Below are 23,696 nucleotides of genomic sequence, written 5' to 3' on the forward strand. Positions count from 1 at the left end.
CCCCAAAAGAGAGCCACCTGAAGCGAAGAGAGCCCGAGAAGAGCGTCTTCCCGAGTGAAATGCAAACGACAGCCACTGCACACACTCGCTTTTCCCCAGAGAAACTCACTCAAACACAAGCGCAAACACAAACACAAACTGAAACTCAAGTCGAGAGTTTGGCTTTGAGTCTTTTGTGTTTGCGGCTCATTTCTTTGGCTTTCTTTGCCTGGCCGCTTTGTTGGCTTTCTTTTGAGTTCCACGCTCGGCAGCAGTTTATAACGTTGCCCATTGTCAAGGCGAACGCACGCGAGCAGCGCAGCAACAGCTAACAGCAACAGCTAACAGCAAGGCAGCAGAAGAACTCAAAACTCCTCCGAGAGCAACTTATATAACGACTGATTAGCCCGGAGTTTGCTTTAGTTATTCGGTCAACACTCGACGGTCAAGTTCGCAGCGATCTCGCGACTTGCCAAACAAAAAATAAATCACAGACCGCGTTGCCAGGAAGTTTTGTCCGTGGCTTCGACAAGGAACAACCGACAACCGACCACCGCCAACCGCCAACCAAATTCAAGTGCAACCTCCAATCCACACCAGTGTGCAATGTGTGTAATCAGCAAACAGTGATCATTTACATACATGAATAAAACTCATCTCGAAAGTGAAGCGTGACTCAGCATCGATAGCCGAACAGCCCAACAGCCGAAAACCAGAAGAACAAAACAATCCGAAAGGAAAGGATACTTTTCGGTCACTTCCAAGACTCACGACCCCACGTTCCGAGTCACAGTTACAGTTGCAGTTGCAAGTTATTCTGGCCAAGTGAGTGTTTATTAACTTTTACCCCACACATATTATGTGCGAGGACAAGTCAGAAACCCAGTAACAGTGATCGGCAAGAATCCTTATTCTTGTTTAAACACTCTGCTCTGGGAACAGCCTTGAGTCGATTGATTACACAATTTCCCGATCCCCATAGAGTTCAGAATAAATAATTCAAGTGATTTCAATGGCCGTACACTTACCTTTGCCTTGAAGAATACTTTTCTCGAATTTCATAGCTGCATTGCATGTAGATCTAATTCAAAGTTCATTCCATCAGATGTCGTTCAGTTTTAGGCTGCAATTATAAATATTTCGAAAAATCAAATAATATTATCAAAATCTAATATATATATTAGAAATACTCTACAAGAAAAGGGAGAGACTGTAGCTCATTTAAGTGAGGAATATTTTGCAGAATACCGCCTTTCAGGGCAAAAGAAATCAAAGAGGCAATTTAGCCCTTTTTATTGCTTTTCCATTTATAACCACTTATATACTCCCAGGGCTTAAAGTAACAAAAAAAAAAAGACAAAGACCAGGTCTAAATCTTCCCTGCATTTAACATTCCCCAATGCAATCAATTATAATGCACCCAGAATGGAATTGTGATGGCATCCATAGCATTTGCATTAATTGGCAACAGATTCATTAAGCTTCGCTGTCTGGTCTGGTGCCGTCTTTTATAGATCATCTAGAGTCCCATTATTAAAGGCGAACACAAGTCGGGCAATTAAAATAATTAAGCCCCAGATGTGGTGTGAAATGCACAATGCAACGTGTCAGAACTAAACAGAGGAAAGATAATAGAACAGGACTGGGACCCTGATAAAGGCGATGATGATCTGGAGAGCAGCGGACAAAGCCCAGGCTAAAGTCGAGTCAAGAAGAAGCCCAAAGACCACCGGCTGAAATGATCCATTGAATGTCAGCTACCGTGTTGGTTAGCCAGCTAGGGTTCCTCTTCGGGGAGTTGGTATTTAAATTTGCCCGCAATAATTGCCCTGGCCATGACTGGGCTTCGGCTCCGGAGTCGGTGGCTAGGAAGCTAGGGAGTTGGCATCATCACGATGACATGACAGTTACAACACAGCCTTCTTTCGCCTGGCAGCTATTCATTTACGCAGCCTGCCAGTCGCCGTTGATTAGACGAAGCGTGCGCTTTAATTGCCGCCAAATGGGCAGAAAAAAGAAGCCAAGGAAAAAGAGAATCTTCAAGAGCCTTCGGCTTGGCAATTTGTCATGTGCACTTAATATTCGCCTGGGCTTTGGCCTGGGTCTGGGTCTGGGCCTGGGCCTGCGCCTGCGCCTGGGCTTCCGTGCCATGGAAAACAATTTGCGTTTGTTTGTCCAGCTTGTTTGTTGCAGTTAGCGTTGATTAGGCTCTGCAAAAAGTTCTCCCATTGCAATTACGGGCAAACAACATCAAATGCCACACCAGCAGGTAGCCGGAGCAGCTGTGCCTTAGAGCCATCTACCATATAAACCATCTAGCATCTAGCCACTCCCCACACACTTCGGTGTCAGCAAAGCAATTTCAAATGTCTGGCCATGCGGATTGTATGTGGGGACCGAGCAGACCCACCAGACCCACCGCATTTGGGCGTTCATTCTGCTGTGAAATTGATAGATTTAATTTGACATTTGGCGCAAGTCCGCGCTCTGCCTTTGCATTTCATCTCCACTCTACAGCCTCCAGCCTCTAGGCTATGTATATGCCTTATGCTTTTTCTATTCCCTCCATTTTGTAATTTACTTTTGCGGCTGACAGTGGTCATCAATGGCTAATCAAGTTGTCGTCGAGAAGAAATCGCAAAATCGCGAAATCGCGAAATGGATTCTAAGTAGCGAGATTGCGACTGTGCTGATTGTCAGGCAGAAAACAGAAAACCGCTTCCGTTTCAGTTTAACCAAGAAAATTGATTGATGGACCGCCGCTCGAATTGTCAATTGCCAAGCAATCTCCCCATCTATCCATCTCCCCAAGAGTTTGCCGTCAGAAAGCCTCATTTGGGTTAACAGTTTTACTGTTTGGTTTTCGGCGTGCCAAATTTCCATTTTCGTTTATTTGCGATTGTCAACTTTTGGGTCAGTCGGCTGTTTGGCCTGGCAATTAGCAGAGATTTATCCAACAATGGTCTGCGGATGGGAAGTAACATAACTGTTTGGATTACTTTGCATTTGGCTTAGCTCTTCTGCGCTTTTGGCGCCTTTTTCGGGGCTAATGTCGCTGATCTTAGATTGGCTTTATGATAATTTATGCAAGAAATAAGACCCAAGAAATTGGGTTGAGAAATTATCGAAGGAAATTGGCCGATGATATCATCTGATGAGAGCAGCTTTCTACATATCATCATCGGATTTCCCCCGAGAAGCAGATTATCTGGCCAGTCTGGCGCACTTAAGTACAGTTTATCCCACGACTTTGCGTGGTTATATCAAAACCGTTTTGATCACGTGAATTACACTTATTAAGTATACGCCCTGTTCGATCTCGCCCCATGATCGCCACCACATCTGCAGAGGCTAATAACATGGCCAGAGCACAACCTGTCCATCAAAATACTAGCTCGTTTCGCACTTGATTCGCTTTCATTGAAAAGTGTCCGATCTGAAGACATGCAGTTTGGCTAATTCGCTCAGAAGTGCTGCTCGAAGTAATTTGCGATTGTGAGAAAGTATTTGGCTGCCGTTTGTGCTGCGGTAATATTTTAATTGCAATTTAATCGAAAAGTAAAAAGCTTTCGCATGCAGCATTGGCAGCAGCCAGGGGCTGAGATATCTGAGCCAAGTTCAGAGACAGAGACATCGGACATTGACAATTGAGAGTTTCACTTTTCGCACACTCGAAATATCAATGAACCCAAAGTCAAACTTCAGACAATGGCAGGAGTTGCCGTTGCCTCCTGCCGCCGCAGGCAATCCCAGACCGAAAGAAATGATTTCGAGGTGGGGATAAATGACACCACCAAACTTTGGCCAAACGATTCCAGCCAGAAGAAGCGGCCGCCGAAAATCAGCAAGAAATAATCGTTGAAGAATTTGACTTTCGCTTGTTTGGCTTCCTTGGCCATAAATAAAAACGTCTTTCCCCCTCAGAAAGCCTTGTGATTGTCGCCGATTAAATGCGCCAAAGCGAAGCAGAGGAGTCTGAAAACGCTTTGGGTGCAACTCGAACCCATCTGGCACGACCAAATGGCAATCGCCATGGCAATGCCAATGCCAATGCCAATGCCAAGGCGTTTGTATTTGCTTAAACTTTGACATTTGCCAGCTGCCTCTCCGATGGATATGTGAATGCAGTGCCTCATACATATTTGCCTGTCTGTCGCCAATGATAATGCCGAAAAGGAAAAGCGCCAATTGCCTGGGAAGAAAAGTAAAAGCACCCCGAAGGATCAGCAGCCATGAGAATGGCACATCTGCTGGCCAAAGAAAACCGATTAATTAAGCTAATGCTCATTAGTTGGCTATCATAAATAACTAATCAATAAGTTGATCATCTCAAGACAAGCAAACATGGTGACAAGATGAAATTCTTAAATGATCCTCACCTTTCCACCTACTGCACTTTCAGCTATATAATAACGTCTTAGAACTCTCTCTCTCTGGCATTACCATTAACCATTACCATAAATAAAATGTTATTCCTTCTAAATATCCAATAAGTGACCTCTGCCCAAGGTCACTGCAAGACGAGTAGCGCCTCTTTAGATCTAACCTCTGACTCATTGAGAGGACTCCCTTCCTAGGCCCTCCGAAGAGTTTCTCCCGTCTGGATTTCGCTTTCAAGACTTTCCGCGAAGCCAAACAAATTTAATGACAATAATCCAATAAACGTTAAAGCCTGGGGATCGTGACAAAAATCTTGGCCTGGGTGCACAAAAGAAAGCGCCGCAGACCTCCAGACCCCGCAGACCCCGCAGACCTATAAGACCCCTTCCCTGGGAGGCGGAAAAGCAGCCGGTGGATGCCATTGAATGCTGTTAACATTTTGACATTGCCTGCGTTTCAGTTCGGGAGTGTGTATATATAAAGAAGAGTCAAGAAAAAATGGAGAAAAATTACATTAATAGGTTGGATTTCCAGAGTTAGTGGGTCTTTCTTACCGGCACTGGAACGTGCCTGGCATTTTGGGCATTTCCATTGTGCTGGCCATGCATGCCTGCCGTCCGCCTTTATGAGCCAGCCAACCACGAGTTTTTCTAGCCGCTTCTACACCCATTCAATGGCATTTTTATTATTATTTCGTTGGTGTTTTTTTTTCGGCTGACCTCGATAGAAAGTGTTACAGTTCAATGTCTGAGAGGCTGAAGCCGAGTCTGAGGCAGTGGCAGAGGCTTCCGCCTGGCGTCGTTCTTTTCTTTCTTCGCCGGCAGCGGAAGCCTCTTGTCTTAAACTGCTGACGTCAGCGGTGAGGACGGGGCAGCTACAGCTAGATACAGATCGAAAGTAAGAGTTGAGGATCTCGCAGAAATCTCAAGTTGATTAGAATGCCCGGCACTCCATCATCAAGACAATTTGCATTTTAAAACTGCCAAAAGAAAGTGGCCAAAAAGCAACAAGCATCGGGAGCATCGAAGTCGGGCGCGTGCATTGCATAGTTAATTGTGCAAATGTTTTCAGTCTTCGGTTGCTAGTTGGTAGTTGATAGTTGATAGGCGGCAGAATACAGTGAAGATCGGCCGGGAGAAACTTTGGCGAATTTCCATGTTAAATGGCTGCACAGCAAGAAAAAACCGATCTATATACCAGAGATATTTTCACACAGAATAAAATCAAGATTTCACTATCTTTGATAGACTAACATATATAATTCCTAAGCGATTGGCTAAATCGTCAAATTGCTCGTTCATTTTCTTTCGGTGCCTTGCAAATGTGCTGGGCTTCGGTTGCTAGTTGAGTTATTTGGCTTTTGGCCATATTTAATTTCGTTATTTATAAGCAAATTTGCACTGCCTCGGCCTGCAACCCCTGCCGCCTCCAACGACAAAAACAAAAACCGCGATCGTCGACTAGGTCAACTTTCGCTAGCATGGAATGCGAAATGCAGCAGCAACTGCGGCAGCCTCTGCAGCAACGACAACCGCTGCCACAACAACGACACTGCTGTCAGCCAATAATAAAGCAAGAAGCTGGAAAAGAAGCTCTGGCCACGGGCTGCGGACTGCGGACTGCGGACCGCGGACTCCACGTAAAAAGCGAAGTTCTCTGAGTGACGCAGACTCTGGCTAATAATACTTGCCGTGATCTCTGCTTTGGTTTACCCGGCCTGGCTTCTTTGCTTCTCTGGTCTTTTCTTTTTGGTCGGGCCACGACGGCCTGGCTTTCTTGGCTTCCTTCTCCTCTTCGCTTAAATAGTTGCAAATAAATTGTGTGGGTAGCGGTGGAAACTGGCAACGGCAAGTAAATTACTTCAATGTCACCTGCTGACGATTCAAACTCCAGATAAGCGCCCGACGTCAAGACGGATACGCCATCCAAACATCCAACCATCCAACCATACAGCCATACAACCATCCATCCGCCGAAGCTAGTACACTGCAGCGATGTTCCTAAGTTTTCTCTCTTTTAATGAAATTATCGCTGCATCTCATTGTTTGTTTGGCTTGGCTCGCAGAGCTAAAAATTATTTATTTAGTTCTCGTTTTCACATTAAACGTTGTCACACTAAACTCAATTGCCGCAGATGCAGATGCAGATGCAGATGTAGTTGTAGATGCCCAGATCTGTATCGGGCGTACTTTAAGTGGGTTTGTGGCTCAAACCCGGTTCCATTGTTGTAGGCAAATATTTAACTAATTTGCATTTGTTTGCCTTACAGATACAGCGACGAGGAGGCCCGATCTGGAGTTCGAGAGGATTGAAGACACGAAGGCAAACAGTTAAGGTATGTGCCAAATCAAATATGGCCAGGGGTTATGTCAAGTTCAGAGTGTCAGAGTCAGAGTCCCAGAATTGACAATAGGATAAGAATTGTATTCAAGAGCCCGCAGGATTCTAGCTCTCTTTTCGACCATCAAGTTGACACAAAGCCCCCTAAATTATTCATAGGAAAAATTCCCAGAAAACTGAAGCGTTCTGGAAACCATAACCACCTTTTAGAAACGAGCGGAAGCTGGCTTTTATTTTTACAACGGGAAATATTTAAATATTCATCAAAATGAAGTGAGAACGATGAAACAGAACCATAAAACCCGAGCCGAACCACTGGGTTTAATGGGGCCCAAGGTGGAAACTGCAGTCGAGGAGACTGCAGTGCGGCACTTGTTCGGTCGTAAAGTTTTATGCCACCGCCGTTCACTGGAAGAGCTCTTATCCAATCTTCAAATGTAAGCCGTAATGGGTTTTAAATAAATTAAACGAGTCCAGGGAGTTCGAAAGGAAGCGGAATTTAGTGCGTTAGCAGTATATAAAGTACCCCGTAGCTAATATAATCAAGCTCTCGGTGCAATTAAGGGGCAGATAGTGAAGAATCTCTTCACCTGGATGATCTCCTAACACAAGGCCAACAAAGTGAAATTCGTTTAAGCCGAATTCAGGTGCATTCCGGTGCATACAATTGACCCAGTTCTGGGTCTCCACCAACTAGGCTGATGTTTGGCTAAATAGCAAATAATTTGGCGTGGGCTGTGGCTGGGGCTGGGGCTGAGGCCGCTCCACACTCATGGATATATATACGTATCTGGCACCTGACGTGCAGACACTGCATAAATTAGCTGTCTATATAAAGCATTAAGATCGGGTATAAGAATCAGGCAAGGCATAATTGTGCAATGAATATTGTTAGCCAAGAACAGAGAAACAGAGAGGGAACCTCTCTGCCAGTTGTCGTGGCTTCTTTTCTGATGGTGGCCGATGTTGCAGTTGCATGCCGTTGGCCTGTTCCACTTTTGAGATGCTTTTCTTGGCAGCATTTTCGCGCTGCTGCCTGCTGCCTGCTGCCTGCTACCTACTGCCTATCGGCAGATACGATTCCACGGCATCGCGAGTAAACTGAATAAACTGAATAAACGGAATAAACTGCACGCAGAGGACCAGCGGCTTTAATATTTATTGCGTTTTAAAGACGCATTCGAAATGGAAGCGAAATGGCCACAATCGCATCGCCACAAATGGCAACTGTGCCCGGGCCATAAATCTTGCCCAGTGCAAATTATATAATGCGAGTCGATCTATATATAAACGTGGCCAATTGGGCTACTTACTCTCTTTTTGGTGGTTATTTATGGGTCCATAGAATAGTCCACTGTCCATAGTCCGGTCCGATCCGCTTCCTTTCCAAAAGGACTTGATTTCTCTTCCTCTGGCAAATGACGGTGGGGTTAAGCACAAACACCTGAACCGGAAGTCCAACTGCGATGCTGAGATATTGATTCTGATTGCCCGGCAGCAGCGAGAGATCAGCGGCCGTCGAATGTGTGTAATGATGGTTAATAAATCAAACGGAGAATTACCAGGAATTCTGCAGACAGTCTGCGGCGGCAGCGTTTGTCTGCCAGATTCTTGAGCTCTCTGCTGCCTGGCTTTTTGCTGCCTTCCTGTCTTGGCCAATTCCACTCGATGGATGCCAACAAATTAGCGCAGCGTCGGCAAGGCGAAATCATAAGGCTGCGAAAGCCACTGGCCAATGGCCAGTCATTCGGTCCGTCAGTCTATCAATCAGTCAATCCATCTGGCAAACAAACAAATCCCATTCCCATTCCCATTCCAACGCCAAACTAAAATTGTTGTGCTTCTGTTTGCTTAGGCCAGTGTGTTTGAGCTACACGAAACTTGTTTGTTTCCCCGCGATGTTTGTTCGTTTGTTTATTTGTTTGTTGTCTTAGCTGCCGTAAGCCGCTTTTAACCCCTTGAGTGCCACATATTTAAGTGCCTGCCATTCATCCTTTGGTCCGCCTGTACCTGTTGTGCATACACAGCTTGTTGACAAATGGCTGGATGGAAAGGTATTTCCATTGCGACAAAAGGAATGGAAAAGCGCTAAGAAAAATATGATTTTTCACTATGATGGCAAGTATCTAACAACGTTTAAGATACGAAATACCAAGTTACCCCATTCAGCAGATAACTCATGTTTAAATGCCACCAACATCGATTTCATGTTGGCTCAACTTAGCTGATAAGGGTAAAATAAGTTGTAATACCAAATTAATGACAGCATAAATCAAGCCGAGTTCCTATCAAAATATTTAGGAAAAAACTAAATGTGCGTCGTTAAGCCATCAATTTGGTTATCTTTAATGGGTTAATTTAATTTGTCGCCAGATTCGTTGCACATTCTGTGTGCATCTATCGCGCCGAAACGCCAAATCGCCAAAGCGACGCTCCCAAATGGGTTAATGGCACATTCTAATCGAACCAACACAAGGCGAAGATATGGCTGAAAGTCGAGATCTTGGCCAGAACTCTAGCTCCGAGTTTAGATATTTAGATGGCAGCCGTTTTCCAGCAGCCAGACGGGCAACAATGTGAACGCAAATTGGCTTAAATGCAAAAAGCGTCGACAATTAGCTGCGCGGTCGGTGGTTCAGTGGCAAAAGTGGCAAAAGGTGGTTCGGTGGGTTGGTGGGTTGGTGGGTTGGTTGGTTGGTGGCTCACTGGCTCAGTGGCTTGGTGGCTTGGTGGCTTCATATTCTGCAGTGGGTGGTTGTTGGCATATGCAGTTTACAGTTAGTTTGCGCCATGTTGACAGTTACGTGCGCCGACAGCTTCCACCTGCCAAGCGAACAAATGTTGCATAAATTAGCCAGCAAAACTGGAGCGGCCAATTCACATTGTTGCCCGTTGACTGTTGGCAGTGCAGTGGATGATGATGTTGCTGCCACCATTCACAGCCTTTTGTACTTGCGTAATGCATTTTCACGCAATTTATAACCGTTTTTCCCCCGAAACTGGGTCACCAGGGGAAGCAGGAAAGCAGGAAAGCAGGAAAAGACCCCCAACAGGTGCAGCTCAAAAATTCTTGCAATTTGCATTTGATTGAGTCGTAAATTTGCAACGCACACATGAGTTGGTTAGATGGTTGTTCTTGGTTTGGTCGGTCGGTCGGTCGGTCGGTGGGTGAACAGTTAACTGGGCATAAATCATACGACTGTGGGAGGCCCGACCGCCAAGCGACCTGATTTCCAGATTTCCAGGTCCAGTTTTCTAGCTCTCGATGATGATGATGCGACTTTGGCGTGCGCTTTTCAATTTGTTTAGATTTTTTACGGGTTGTTTTTCCTCTTCTCTCTCAGCCGTTTCCTTTTTCGGGCTTTGTCGGGATTTATGTTGGCTGTCAGCGGTTTTCGGTTATGAGTCTCTGCCCCAAGAATTTCCCGAAAGAGAAAAGCCAGCAAGACGACACGTGCCGCCCGAGCATTCGATTTCGAAAAAGCACGCTTTTTCTGTTGTTTTTCGCCTGGCAGTTTCCATTTAATTTACGTCTGGCCGGCTTTCTTTCACTTCTGGTTGCTGAGTGCTGAGTGTGTTTTGTGTTTCTCTGAGCCAGTTTGCTAGAATTTCTAATAGCCGGCCGCACAGAGCAACTAGCATTCATTATTGTTTGCTTTTAAACGCTTTTTTATTGACTCGAATTAGCGCTCAAGTAGAATTTGATGCCACCGGACAATGGAGCCGAAGAATGGTCAGGTGAAGGCCAATAGACCAGAAGACCAGAAGAGCAGAAGACTAGAATACCAGAATGTGGGCTGCTAGAAAGCGAAATGTACTCGAACACACGTCCCAAAGAACTCTCTATTCCCCAGTTCCTGCCCCTGTCTCTGTCCCTTCTCGAATTCTTCGCTTGCACTATTGGCCATAAAGTTCTGGCTGTCACGTAGTTCAAATAAAATGTGTTTTTATGAGGCGATTAGTGGCTAGTGCTATATGGGGCCTAAAGCATATCAACGGCCGACAAAAAGTGAAAAGAATGTCAAGTGTTAATTGCCTGGCTTATGACCATAAAGTGTCTCCACTGCCGCCTGCTCTGATGAAGATTAAGTTGTAGCTGGCGAAGTGCCTTTCTTTATGGTTTTCCAGTGCCATGTTTACAAAGTATTCCTAAGACTTTTTATAGCATTATGGTAAAATAATTATCTGCTTCAGGTCTGAATTTAAGGAAATATCGCATTGCTTGTTGTCTGAAACGAAGATGTTTCTGAAGAGTTTTGCTTTTTCCTTTCCTACTGCCTAGTTTATGGTTGTCACAGAAACGATGTTATACGGGACATTAATGAGGGGAGATGGCCAGTCTGAATGGTGAAGGGTTCGGAAACGTCAGGCCACATGAACCCCAGAACACACCACTGATCGTAACTCAAACTGAGAGCAATCCACCAATCAAAATCTGTACTCTCCAGGCAGAAGAATGCATCCCGTAGATGCATATTCCGCCATGCCAACTGTCGCTTCTCAGCCTTATCAGAGGCATTTATCGAGTGGCTTTGGCAGCGAACTTGTTCTGTATCGCGCCGAGTTCCTTAAGCATTTCTGCGATATTTGTGCGAGAGCATTCTGAATGACATTATCTATAAACTAAACAACGCAATTTGCATTGCTAAATGGCTGGGGATATATCCCGGGATTCTGGGGAGAAACACGCCCCGCATGGGGCGGCCTCAACATAACTGAAATTCCTTTGCATGTCATGAGCATTTGTGCGGGACTCCGTTACTCTGAATGTTAGATGTTAGATGGAGTTCGCTTTGCCGTGGCCGTAGCCGTGGCCGTGGCCATGTATTTATGCGCTCTAAACATTGTTAGTTATGCAACAGGCAGCGAGCAGCAACCAGTCCTCGCCACTTATGCACCATGACAACAGACAACATACAACAGAAAAGAGCAGAGAAGAGATCACAAAGAAGACAACCACGACAACATCAGCAGCAATCATTGGCGGGCATCGATGATGGCAAGGCCTACATTTCAATGTCAGCTTGCCCAGTGCTACCAATCAAGTTGTTAACTATGCAAAAGCAGTAAATTGCGAAGCGGACAAAGCATCACCACCACTGCGCACCACTCGGCACCACTCTGCACCACAATTGTTATGAACTGAACTTTAAATAACAATCAGCCAAGTGCCGTTAAATGAATGCGACATTGTTCTGCAGTTGCAGCTCCGAGCTGAGCAATATTAATTTGCGGCCTTAAGTTAAGGCTAAAATATTTGCATAATAAACGCCAACGCCTTGCCAAAAGCCGGCTGTTTATCTCCGGTTACCGCTTGCCCATCGGCCAAAAGCGCATTCTCATCGTCAAAGCATTCTGAATCCCATTTTTATTGCCGCCTGAGATGGCCGTGGCGGTTGGGGCGGTAAAGGTGGTTTAGGTGCTGGTGCTGAGCCACTGCAGTCGCTCACCTCGTACATTTCCGAAAAGTAATGGCCCGGCCAACAGTGATAATTTATCACTGGCCAGCAGCCGGACATGCGGCAAAGCTCAACGGTACTTGCTGGCCAACACAATGCCTCTTTTAGCCGGTCTCCGGTCTCTGGTCCCCAATCCCCAGTCTCCATTCTGCAACTCTTTGGACTGAATCGCCATTGTGCACCGGTCTCAATTTGTGTGCTCTCGGCCAGCACAATCAAATTGATATTTGCTGGTATATTTAGTTTATGATAATGCCGCCTCGGCGACTCCAGTGCTAATATGCTGCTTCCTTCTAGTCGAGAGCACTCATTTCTCGGCAGGCCTCATTTATTATGCATGCTCAGGCTGGATCTGAAGCTGCAGGCTTCAGCTTTTTCCTTGTTTCCACTGAGAAAGTGTTTTTTTGTGTGGCTGCAAAGTCAATTAGCATTTGGCATTTAGTTGGCATAAATTCAAATCGAACGATCGAAAATATTATGCCTTCTGTGGGAACCCGCATACGAAACTAGAGAAATTTTCATTGAATATATTGAAAAGTGGGGAAAATGGGAAGATATGAAGATGGGAGGATGACCTTTCGGTCGGCGAGTAAAGCAAATCGAATTCAATTTAATCGTTTTCAATTAGAGTTTCGAGTTTCATCGGCAAATGAGTTCATCTTTTGTTTTCACTGGCTGGATAGTTTGAGAGACGGGGCGAAAAGCCATTAGCAAATTGTAATGGAAACTCTGCAGGCCGCAATCAAGGCGCCATGCACATATGGTTAGTTTGTTGCTTCAGTCTTTTGTTTATGGGCCAAGCATTAACAAGGAGGAATCTGATTCTGATTCAGAATCTGAAGTTGAAATTGAAGTTGAAACTAGGAAGCAGCTGCGAATGGCCGGGTCTCACCTAATAACTAACCAAATTGTATCTCCTCTTCGATTGGAATCGCTGAGTAGTTTACATGATTGATAGATGGAAAACCGCTTCCAGCAACGATGCGGCGGCTTGTTAACGTTCAATTAGTGAAATTGATAGACATATCTAACCTCGTCGAGGGAAAATCATCAGCCGTTGATTCAAAAGTCGGGGAGTAGGAAAATAGGAAAGGAAAACGGGAAGAAGAAAAACAAAAGAACGTATGGCTGGCCACAAATTACAGCAGCGGGTTAATTAAAATGTAGCTGCCTTTTTCGAAGGTTCGGTTACGCTCACATGAAAATTCTAAGTGCCACGGAACCACAGAACGTTTTTCTTTTTCCCAAATCCACAAATTTGAACTAACCGCATGCCACACACACGCACATTTACCGTTCCTCGGGTTCGGGCCATTCTTCTCTTGGTTTTTCTGTCCACTTTGGTCAATGGCTCATTACATTTGTGGGTTAGCAGGTGAAACTGAACCGAATCGAATGAAAAACTCTGGGGAAGGGCCAGGGAAAAGCCGAAAGGCCAAAAAGCCAAGAGATAAGAATGGGTCTGAAACCAAAGTCGATGTTTCAGCCCGCGGTGGCTTATTAAAAGCGCGTTGCGTTGCCTGTCGAGGCCTATAATTAGCATAAATTCATTCATACAACTAATTGCAAGTGGAAGTGAGCGTTCCGTAATGAGTTCGCCTCTGGTTTCTCCTCTTCTCTGCTGCTCTCTTCTCTTCTATGCTATTCTCCTGGCCTCTCCTTCTCTTCGCCGTTCAATCGAGCAGAAGAATGGTGGAGCACCAGCGAGATGATCGAGGGGTTCCAGCCACATATTGTTTTTAGTGCAGTATCTTAAAGCATGTTATTAACATTAACGGTTCTTTCCATCCACTCTTGTTTGGCTTTCATAATTTATGTGTGAGCCGTCGTTGCAGTCAAAGGAGGCGGCTGTTGGCGTTGGGGTGTGGGCGTGGTCCTGGTTTTGCATGCAACCCACCTGCCGGCTAACCCCTGCCCATAATTAATTATGTAACTAACGAAACATTAAACAAGTGCCCAGCAAGAGAGCTTAAAAAAAGTTAAACCCAGGAAAATCCAAGCGAAAATCTTTTCTCACGCAGCCGCTTATTAACCGCTAAATCTTCTTCGTTGTCTCTCGGCAAAATAATGAGCCACACTTTAGATTATCTCACAGGTGGCTCTGCGGTGCGAATCTCTTCTCTGACTGCTTGCCTTTTTACTGCCAGCCGGTGAAACTTACTTTTTACGCTTTTCTCGCCGATCGACAGCCGAAACGCATAAAACTATTTAACAACTTGAAAATGTCTTTTTTGTTTGTCTCTCCATGAATGGGCCATAGAGCACGGGCACGGGTTCACTTTCTCGCCGAAATGCGGGAAACAGCCATTTATTGGAGAAGAAATACTGCTTTAGATTCGAGATTCGCCAGCTGTAAAGTGTTAAGTGTTTCGCGCGTTTCGAGTGAGATTGCATAATTGGATTAGCAAATTGTTATGGCAGAGCCAAGGAACTATGACGACAATCTGTTTATTTGGCTGCGGCATGTCAATGACTTCTTAAAGAGGCTCGTATCAAGTTGTAATTAAAAGAGAAGTAAAAGAATACAGTTGGAGGGGGTTTGTCAAAGTCGTAATTTGGATTCCTGGATTTAAGCTAAGGTAGGCTGTAAGCTTGAAACTTGTATGACATTTTACAGATTAAACATCCCTTTATCTTACCAAGAGGATAAAAAGAACTCTTAGTAATAAGAGACTTCTTCTAAGTTCTGTGTCTTTAGACAGCCTGGGTTCAAAGGGAACTCTAACCATACTCATTATCACACCTGACTGATCATTAGGCCAAAAGAGAGGTTTTACATATGCAATGTAATTATAAGATTTGCTTTTCAAATAGGTTTCGCTTCAGTTTATGACGTGGTAAGACGTAAGGGCTCTATTTCATTAGTTATAATATTAATTATCACACCTGACTGACAGCACCTATATAGTTTGGGCTCTGTGTATCTGGAACATTGCACACCTATACTTACTGGGTGAAATCTAGGCCCCTGGGGTTTCTGAGGTTTCTGGGGTCTGGGATCGCTGGGGTCTCCCAGGTTTCCCCCAGCATGATGCCACCTACGCCCGATAGCATCCAGACACTCGCTGCCCGAACTCCTCCCAAATATTTCCCAGGCGGCGGCGTTTTTCACACATAAAACTTCGCCCCACTGAGGGCCAGAGCAATGTTTTTGTTCTGATTGTCGGTGGTGCAACTGTTGAGTATGCACAATGGAAAGAGCCGAGATTGCTGTAAGCGCAGCTGCAGCTTTAATTAAACGCTGCGAACACACAGCGAACAAGCCAGGCAATTAAAGCTCGAACATAGAAAGGCCAGGGGAATGCCATCGAAGACACAGAGTTCCGTTCTGTTTTCATTCCTGGGCGAGCAAAGCCCCCGTGGAGAGGGCCTAGTCTTCTAAGTCTAACGCCAAACTAATAAAGTGCACACCAGGAATTACATAAATTGCGCGTAATGTGAAATTAGTTGCCTAATTAACATTTAGCCATCTCCCTCGGGGGATAGCTCAGGAGCCACCACATTACCAAATGCCCGTACTCACACCGCACCGCCTTTCCAATTGCAGACAAAATGTTTCTACGCCGCTGCACCTTTCTGCTGCTGCTCTGCCTAATTGCGAGTGACGCCGCCAGCGCCGCACGCAAAACAAAACGTCCTGTCAAGCCGGTCAAGCAGACCAATCCGCGCACCAATGTGACGCCTTCGCCGCCGGCGGTCGCAGCATCTGGTAGCTCCACACCCGCCAGCGTTACAAGCACCACCACCACCACGGAAGGAAGCGGCGACCAGGAGGCAGCCACAGTGGGATCTGGAGCTGGCAGCGGGGAACTACCCAAGCCCCTGGCCATGCCCGTAGAAGCTCAGCCAGAGGCGAAGACTGACAAGGCACCAGCCGGAATTCAGGAGGAGGAGTGCGATCCAGATATGATTGGCTTCGAGATCATTACCGGGTGAGTTGAGTGTTGAGGCCTTCAAGTTTTTCATTAGTATTCAAAGTGAAGTATACTAACTACACCAGCAGGCAGCTTAAAGTCAAATAAACCTAATTCTTTGGTACTTAAGATCTGAGAACAACAGAAATAGGAAGACTTTAAAGGCAGACTTTCCAAACCAATATTGCATAACCAATGGGTTCCCCTCAAACAGGGCCACCTCTTCAAAACTGTCACAAAACAATGAAGAGTTTCACTCAACGAAAACTTACGCAACAGCCGGCATTATAGAAACTTGATTACATTTTATGGCCACTTGTTATTTTCACTTTTGCTTTTCTTCTAAAATTTGAATTTTTGAGCGACAACACAATGGACCGGCCTCATTTCTAAAAGTTTTTAATGAAATGCACCTCGGCAGCTGTGGTAGCCAATTAACATTTCCATAAGAAGAGAAGACGAGATAACGGTGAACCCAGAATGGAATCCACAAAAGTCAGTACCACAGTGTGGTTTCCGTAGGAGTGACACTCTTCGGATGAAACTAATCCAAAAGTTCGTTGCCTAAGTCTTTTGTTTAGTAAGTCAGTAATGCAGACCTACGACTACCTACAGATGTCCGACCACTTTCGTTTTCAGTCGTATTGGGAATCTTAAAGCCAGGCCGGGACCACAAATCATTGGGATATCTCAGTATCGATCTCATTTATAAATCATCTTTCCTCACCTTTCAGCTATGTGCTTTCGGCCCCCTCAAAAATGCTGGACACTTTGCCCGGGACCCTGATGCTCACCGACTGCTTGGAGGCCTGCCAAAATAACGAGTCCTGCAACGCTGTCAACTACGAAACCGGATTGTGTGTGCTGTTCAAGACGACCGCCGATAAATTGCCAGGTGAGTTAGAAAGTGTGAGAATTCCGAACTGCTCGCTGTTTTAAACTTCTTTTTTTTTGTGCCAAAGAAAGCTCAATAATTCAGGCGACTCCGCCACTCTGCCACTCTGCCACTCAGCCACTCGGCCGTTCATTCATTCATTTACTCAATTACTGAGTTCTAGTTCATGCAGGTTGCCATCGGCTGCCGTGGCCCGGGGGCATAAATCACCCGCGTGTCCGCTGAAAAACAGAAATAAATAAAAGGCGAACTTGCACACGCCTTTTGCTTTTACGCACGACGCGGTTTTTGGCCCGGCCTGCAAACTAGATTTTTGCCCATTCTGCGGGCAAACTGGCTTTTGCTTTTGGCACAGTAACGCATAATTTCTGCAGCCTTCCCAGTCGAATCTCGAATGTCGATGCAGTTGTCGTGGCTCGGCTGATTCAGCTCCAAAAGGCCGGAGCTTTTGCCTGTTTCTCAACGCCTGTTACTTCGCAGTGAAGGGGCGTGTGCGTAAAATGCATAAAATACGCATAGCGCCGTTGCCTTTCCCGCTCTTTTACCACTTTTCATTTTTCATTTTCTGCGTTTTCAGGTTCACTTTCGCGCTCGCAGTTTCCGGTTTTCACCATCTACGCACAGAAATCGTGTTTGGGCGTGCGTCCTTGCTCGAAGGCCTGGTGCATCGATCGCGTTCAAGGTTATCGCCTCCCGGAGCACGTCAAATCTAGTCAGACGGTTCTGTCGCGACGCGACTGCTTGGAACTCTGCTTGGGAGAGACCGAATTCACATGCCGGTGAGTGTTAGCTAATGCTAGTGAATCCTAGTAGAGATTGTCGGATTAGCCTCTAGTTAGTTAGTTATTAAGAATCGTAAATAGATCGACACGAAATGCTAATATTTTATGATTTCGAGCGGCTTAACTTGATCTCATTGCTCTCGTTTGAACTTGCAACTCTTTCCTAATACCTTTCGTACCGCCTTCTCTCTTCCACTCGCTTTCAATCCTTCACTCTTCCGTCCTATACCGCTCAATCGTCTCAGATCGGCCAACTACTACCGCCACTCGGGCCTCTGCGAGCTGTCCGACATGGACCGTATAACACTATCCGCTGGCGGCAGTGTGGAACCCTACGATGGAGCTGACTATCTGGAGAACAACTGTGCTGAGGAACCCAGCAAGCTGTGCGAGTTCAAACGGATTTCGGGAAAGATCCTGAAGACGGTGGATTCGGTTTACCAGGACATCAATACCATCGATGAGTGCCGCGACCTCTGCCTGAACTCTCCTTATAGGTAAGATTTTTGCAGTACACAATTTGGGTGCCCTTTCTGACAGCTCCTTTAATCCTGGGTAGATGCCACTCGTACGACTACAACGACACTGGGGACATGGTCTGCCGATTGTCCCATCACAGCCGCGCCACCTTGACCGATGTGATGGATCCCTACTTGGATGTTCCAGAGGCAGCCACCTACGAACTTTCGGCCTGCTACAATGTGTCCATTGAATGCCGCTCTGGTGAGATGATCACCAAGATTAGGACGTCCAAGCTTTTCGACGGCAAGGTTTATGCCAAGGGAGCTCCCAAATCCTGCGCCGTGAATGTGAACAACTCCTTGGAGTTTGACTTCCGCATGGGCTACAACGATCTGGAGTGCAACGTGCGCCAGAGTGCTTATGGCAGATATATGAACGACATTGTGATCCAGCACCACGACATGATTGTCACCTCCTCCGATCTTGGACTGGCTGTGTCCTGCCAGTACGATTTGACCAACAAGACAGTGCTGAACGATGTCGACCTGGGAGTAACTGGAGAGATTGAGTCTTCCCTGAGCGAAGAGATCACCATTGAGTCGCCCAATGTGATCATGAAGATCACCTCTCGTGATGGCAGCGACATGAAGAGGATTGCCGAGGTCGGAGATCCGATGGCCCTGCGCTTCGAGATCGTCGAACCCAACAGCCCGTACGAGATCTTCGTGAGGGAATTGGTAGCCATGGACGGTTCAGACAGTGCCGAGATTACGCTGATCGATGCTAATGGCTGCCCCACCGACCAATACATCATGGGCACCATCCAGAAGCTGGCTCACAATCGCAAGGTGCTGCTCTCGCAGTTCGACGCCTTCAAGTTCCCTTCCAGCGAAGTGGTCCAGTTTCGGGCCCTGGTAACTCCCTGCATTCCTCGTTGTGAGCCCGTGATTTGCGACAGCGAAGATGGCGCCAGTGGAGAGCTGAAGTCATTGGTTTCCTATGGACGCAAGAAGCGGTCTGTGCTGAACGGAACTGATGGTGGTAAGTAGCTTGATGATAATTTAAATATTAATTTTTGCAATGATCTTTTGATCAATGCTTCTTAGTTTCGATACATGTTCCTCTTTGCTATAGAGTCATTTCGCCTTTCTTTGCAGCCGAGTTCTTGCTAAGCACACGCCACCGCCGTGATGTTGGCCCTGTGGATGATAACATACTGCTCATGCAATCCATACAAATCACAGACAAGTTCGGCTTCCAGTCAGAGGATGGCACCAATACCCATGGAAATGACAGCGGTCCCCACGAGAAGGCCTATGCGGGCGTGGCCCAGGACAAGCTCACTTGCCTTAATGGCTATGGTAAGTTGGATATTTCTTTCCGGGGGTTCTGTGAAAATGCCCAATCAAGCGCGCATCACAGCCAGCTTGATTTGCATAGACAAGCAGGAGGATCAGGAGCTGGAGCTGGAGCTGGACGACATCGTGTCGTCCTCGCATCGTGAGGCGCTCAGCTTGTTCTTGGCTCGCTAATTTTGATAATGAATCAATTTTTCATCATTGCCGACCTGAGCAAGGGGCCTTAAATTAGGTTCTTCGTTCTCGAGAACGTGTTCTGTGTTATGATGTTGGACTGGCTCTTTCTTGGTGTCTCTGCTGGCTCACGACCAGGTCACTAGTTCATCCGAAGCTGTGCAGCAGGATTCTGCACGCCTCGTTTTCGTGCGGCGCGAAAATCTTTCTGCACAGTTGGTTGTCCATCCAGATGGCTGCTGGGTTTTCCGACTCCCGAGCTTCTACATCTCCCATGTGTCGCTGCTTTTGTAGAGCAATTGCCAAGCCGCGTTGAAGCGTTAAATTGACAGCTCGTTAGACAGATGAAACTCCAGTGGACCACCAGCCATCAGGCGTGCATTTGAGTCGTAATTACGTGCTGCATTTCAAGCCAGACCAGAGGCGAGCGAACTGAAACAATTAGAGCAGCGGTTCGGTTCTACCTGTGCTTAAGCTCATTTGCCGCACACATTGCTATGAATTCAGCTGGCCAACTTGGATATGCGTGTGCACCCAGGAGGAGATGAGTCTTGGCCTTCATCTCTGGCATGCAGAGCGGCAATTTAACGCCGCATCAACGACACCCTGTAATTTGTCAAAGCTTATGAGCGTTTTACATTCTGCGCGGAGATTTATTTAGAAATGCATCTCTCCCATTATTCCAATCATTTTAATGGCCACTTTACGGTAGTTCATATCTTTAATTTTAGGCATTACCTCAAATGGCTGGGAAGTTTTCTCTTAACTGCAGATCAATCTCTTCGCTTTCTTCCAATTCCTGTAGTTCTTAGGAGGTTTTGGCCAAGGCTTAATTTTTTAATATCTGCTTACCATCTTTTCCTTGTTTTTGCCTTTGATAGAAGATGCTACCTTAGGAGTTTGGTATTAGAATAAATGACTTAAGTGCTGTAGAGACATAATTCAAATTGATTTTTTATTACGAAAGCTATACGTTTAAGAACCCTTCAAAACGGTGCTATCAAGCTTGAATGTTTTTTCACATTGCCGACGTCTTAACTAAATTTATTGGTTATTGACCATTTTTTTCATTTATGTCCAAGTAAATAGTAAATTTTGTTTATAGATTTCCGGACACCCATCGGTAAATGCTGATTTACATTCGTTACTAATCGACAGTCAACTCTCAGAGCATCGCGAGCTGCACCAAGCACATTCTCGTACATTTTAGTTGTCTAGCAGCTCCTGTCTGTCATTAAAGAATACTTCAAACTAATTAACGCTTGATTAGGACTCGCAGAAAACCACATTTCGCCTTCATTTTGCGAAGTTTAAATGCTGATTAGTTCTTAATGATCTAGAGCACTTCTAGCATATCCTTAGGAGTTTTCTCGGTATCTTTAATCAAGTTAATCACCTCTTTACTACGCAGTTTTCCGATCGAACTTAATGGACATTTTTGTAGAGGCTTAGGTTCTTTAGATTTATAGTGCTCCTCCTTTTAATTGAGACTTTTCAGAAGAGACTTGCATTCACTTTCGTTACTCAAAGAGTTTCCCAGTGCTTTTCTTAGTTCCTTGATTCTGGTTGGGCTTGGATCAAATTACTTAGCATTTTGTGGGCGCCTCAGCGCCAAGCGCCAAGCGCCTCAGTTCACTTATTGGCCCCTCAAACTCCCACAACTCCGCGGACCGTTTATAGTAATTGTTATAATTTTGTGTATTTTCGTTTTTCCCTCTTTTGTTACTGTTATTGTGGTCTTCTTGCTGCGATGGAAAACCGGAGTCAGAAACATAAATAAAAGTCTCGAGTGCGTGCACTTTGTTATTGAAACTCATTCGAGTCATAGCCATGATGATGATGATGACGACGATGTTGTGGCTCTTGGCTTGTTTGTTGATTTGTTTTTGGGCTTACTTTTTATGGTCATTTGAGGAACGAACAACCACAACATTGTTACAGAGTAATCTCTGATAGTCATCTGGCATGTCGTCGTCGCTGTTGCTCTTAAATTCTGATTTCGTGAACTGGACAAAAACAGCAGAGGCAACAACGCATGTAACCTGAGCACTGCAGCTCTACTTTGACTTTGACTTTGACTTTGGCGGCACTTTCACCCGATTTCTACCGGCTTCGGTATTTCGAATTTCCTCCGTCGAGGTCCGGGCTTATTTATGTGGCATGTTGCACTCTTAAGAACCCAGGCCAACGGGGCAACATGCGATGTCTAGGGTATAGAAAGTGAAGCCAGCTCCAGTCCGAGTCCGAGTACGAGTTCGAGTCCGAGTCCGTGCCAAAATATGCAACTCATGCATTAAATTGTCGCTGTTTTATTTCTCATTGTTTTTGTTTATCTTCAACTTGTTGCTGTCAAACTTGGTCACTTGGTCACTTTGCGTCTTGGGGCCTTGGAGCTATATTCTTCGCTCTGTTCGCTTCTCTGGCTTGGTTTCAGTTCGTGGCAAAGTGGGTTAAGTGGCGCCCACTTTTGTTTTCTGTGATAACCAAACCGATCTGGGGTCACTTCTGGCCTTTATTGCTCCTCTTTTCCGCCCATTGAGGCGATCTTATCGATACTTCTGCCGGCCCACAACCAGTTTCCAACGAAACTTTTCGAACTAGATCAGTTACTCGAGATAATTCACTTGATTTATGGCGATAACAGGTCGACTTCCCTTTTTAAATTGCTCGAGAACACAATCCAGGGCGACTTCTAGTTTTAAGGTTGTTGATTTATCAAAAGGAAAAGCCTAAAACAAGATTAAAGATTCAATTGCCCTATTTTCTTGGGAGTGTAGATATAATTGCAATGGATTTTGATGAATCTTTATTTCTTTACTCTTTTGCAGGTCTAATCCTGGCCGGAGCCCTCTTCCTGCTGGCCCAGTTGAGCATCTTCGGTATCTGGAAGACCGTGCAGCGACGCACCAGCAAGGAACGCTACCTATACCAGCATGAACCCACGCCCACCATCACCTACGGAGCGCCCACTATGCTGTACGGACCACCACCCAACTCCTCCGCCGGATCCTCGTCCTCAGGAGCGTCTTACGGAGGCAGCGCCAAGGACACGCTGAGCAAGCTCTACGACAGCGGCATCAACGGACGCTACGGACAGCAGTTCTAGGGGAGATCTGGGTGGCTCTCGCAGTTAGCTGGGAACACTTAGCTGGGAACAAACGCAATATGCCTCGAAAGCTTCAAAAGATTCGATGAGACTTGAATAGAAAATATTCGCCTAGCCGCGACACATGAAAATCATTGGAAACCCTAGATTAATCCAGCCTAGACTAAGCCTAAAATTAGTTTACACATAGAGTTTTGACTCATTTTTTTTACGATACGAATATCTCTCAAGAATGCGCGCTTTTTAATGGCCTGGAAACGCATCTCCAACATTTTAAACCTGCGCATTGCCAAGAAAGGAACCACAAATCTACTCCACTTCATCGAAAGTTAGGCTAATTATATGTTTAGTGAAAACTCTGCTTCATGTCCTCGAGCGAATTGCATTTATAACTAATTTACTATTTATTATTAACTATTGAGCTGCTGAGCTGCTGATAATTGTCCCACAAAGTTTGCCAAATAATTTTGTATCAAAATGTTTTGCGCCAGGCTTCTGTGCAAGGCGGCAGTCAAAATTTTCGAGGCCCCTCAATCCAAAATATTACCCCACTATTTATTTGCTGATCTTAATTTATATTATTTATTAGCCGAAACGCAAGGCGGTGCTAATTATTAGAGACTTCGGAGAGACTAACTCATCTCGAGAAGAAGGGAGAATCGATAAACGGAAATTTGATAAACGAATTGTACTGATTAAGTAAAGCAATAAATATACGCCTAAATAAATATATTTATAAATAAATGTCTTAAAATAACTCTGGGTGCTCTTTTAATTCAGTGAGTGAAATCACATACTGGAAAGGCCGGGAACTTAATAGATTAATTACGGTGGCTAGGTAGGCATG

General features: G+C 45.5%; 1 protein-coding gene across 1 annotated transcript; it reads left to right on the forward strand.

Annotated features, from left to right (window-relative positions):
* The first annotated feature begins 278 nt into the window (after positions 1-278).
* Positions 279-23,568, forward strand: LOC108109398. The gene is made up of 9 exons (XM_017217896.2): positions 279-804; positions 6,629-6,694; positions 15,706-16,090; positions 16,807-16,967; positions 17,545-17,746; positions 17,995-18,246; positions 18,309-19,252; positions 19,369-19,572; positions 22,572-23,568. The coding sequence occupies exons 3-9, from the start codon at positions 15,711-15,713 to the stop codon at positions 22,847-22,849; spliced, it is 2,421 nt and encodes an 806-aa protein (XP_017073385.1). The 5' UTR covers positions 279-804; positions 6,629-6,694; positions 15,706-15,710; the 3' UTR covers positions 22,850-23,568.
* The last annotated feature ends 128 nt before the right edge of the window (positions 23,569-23,696 follow it).

The sequence above is a fragment of the Drosophila eugracilis genome, unplaced genomic scaffold (assembly GCF_018153835.1).
Source record: "Drosophila eugracilis isolate 14026-0451.02 unplaced genomic scaffold, ASM1815383v1 contig_1101, whole genome shotgun sequence".
Classification (NCBI taxonomy): Eukaryota; Metazoa; Arthropoda; class Insecta; order Diptera; family Drosophilidae; genus Drosophila; species Drosophila eugracilis.

Excerpts from the sequence above, each read along its gene's own strand:
- LOC108109398 (XM_017217896.2), top strand. The coding sequence starts at position 15,711 with ATGTTTCTACGCCGCTGCACCTTTCTGCTGCTGCTCTGCCTAATTGCG. Across the intron at positions 16,968-17,544 it reads GACCGCCGATAAATTGCCAG|GTTCACTTTCGCGCTCGCAG; the intron begins GTGAGTTAGAAA and ends CTGCGTTTTCAG. Across the intron at positions 18,247-18,308 it reads TGCCTGAACTCTCCTTATAG|ATGCCACTCGTACGACTACA; the intron begins GTAAGATTTTTG and ends AATCCTGGGTAG.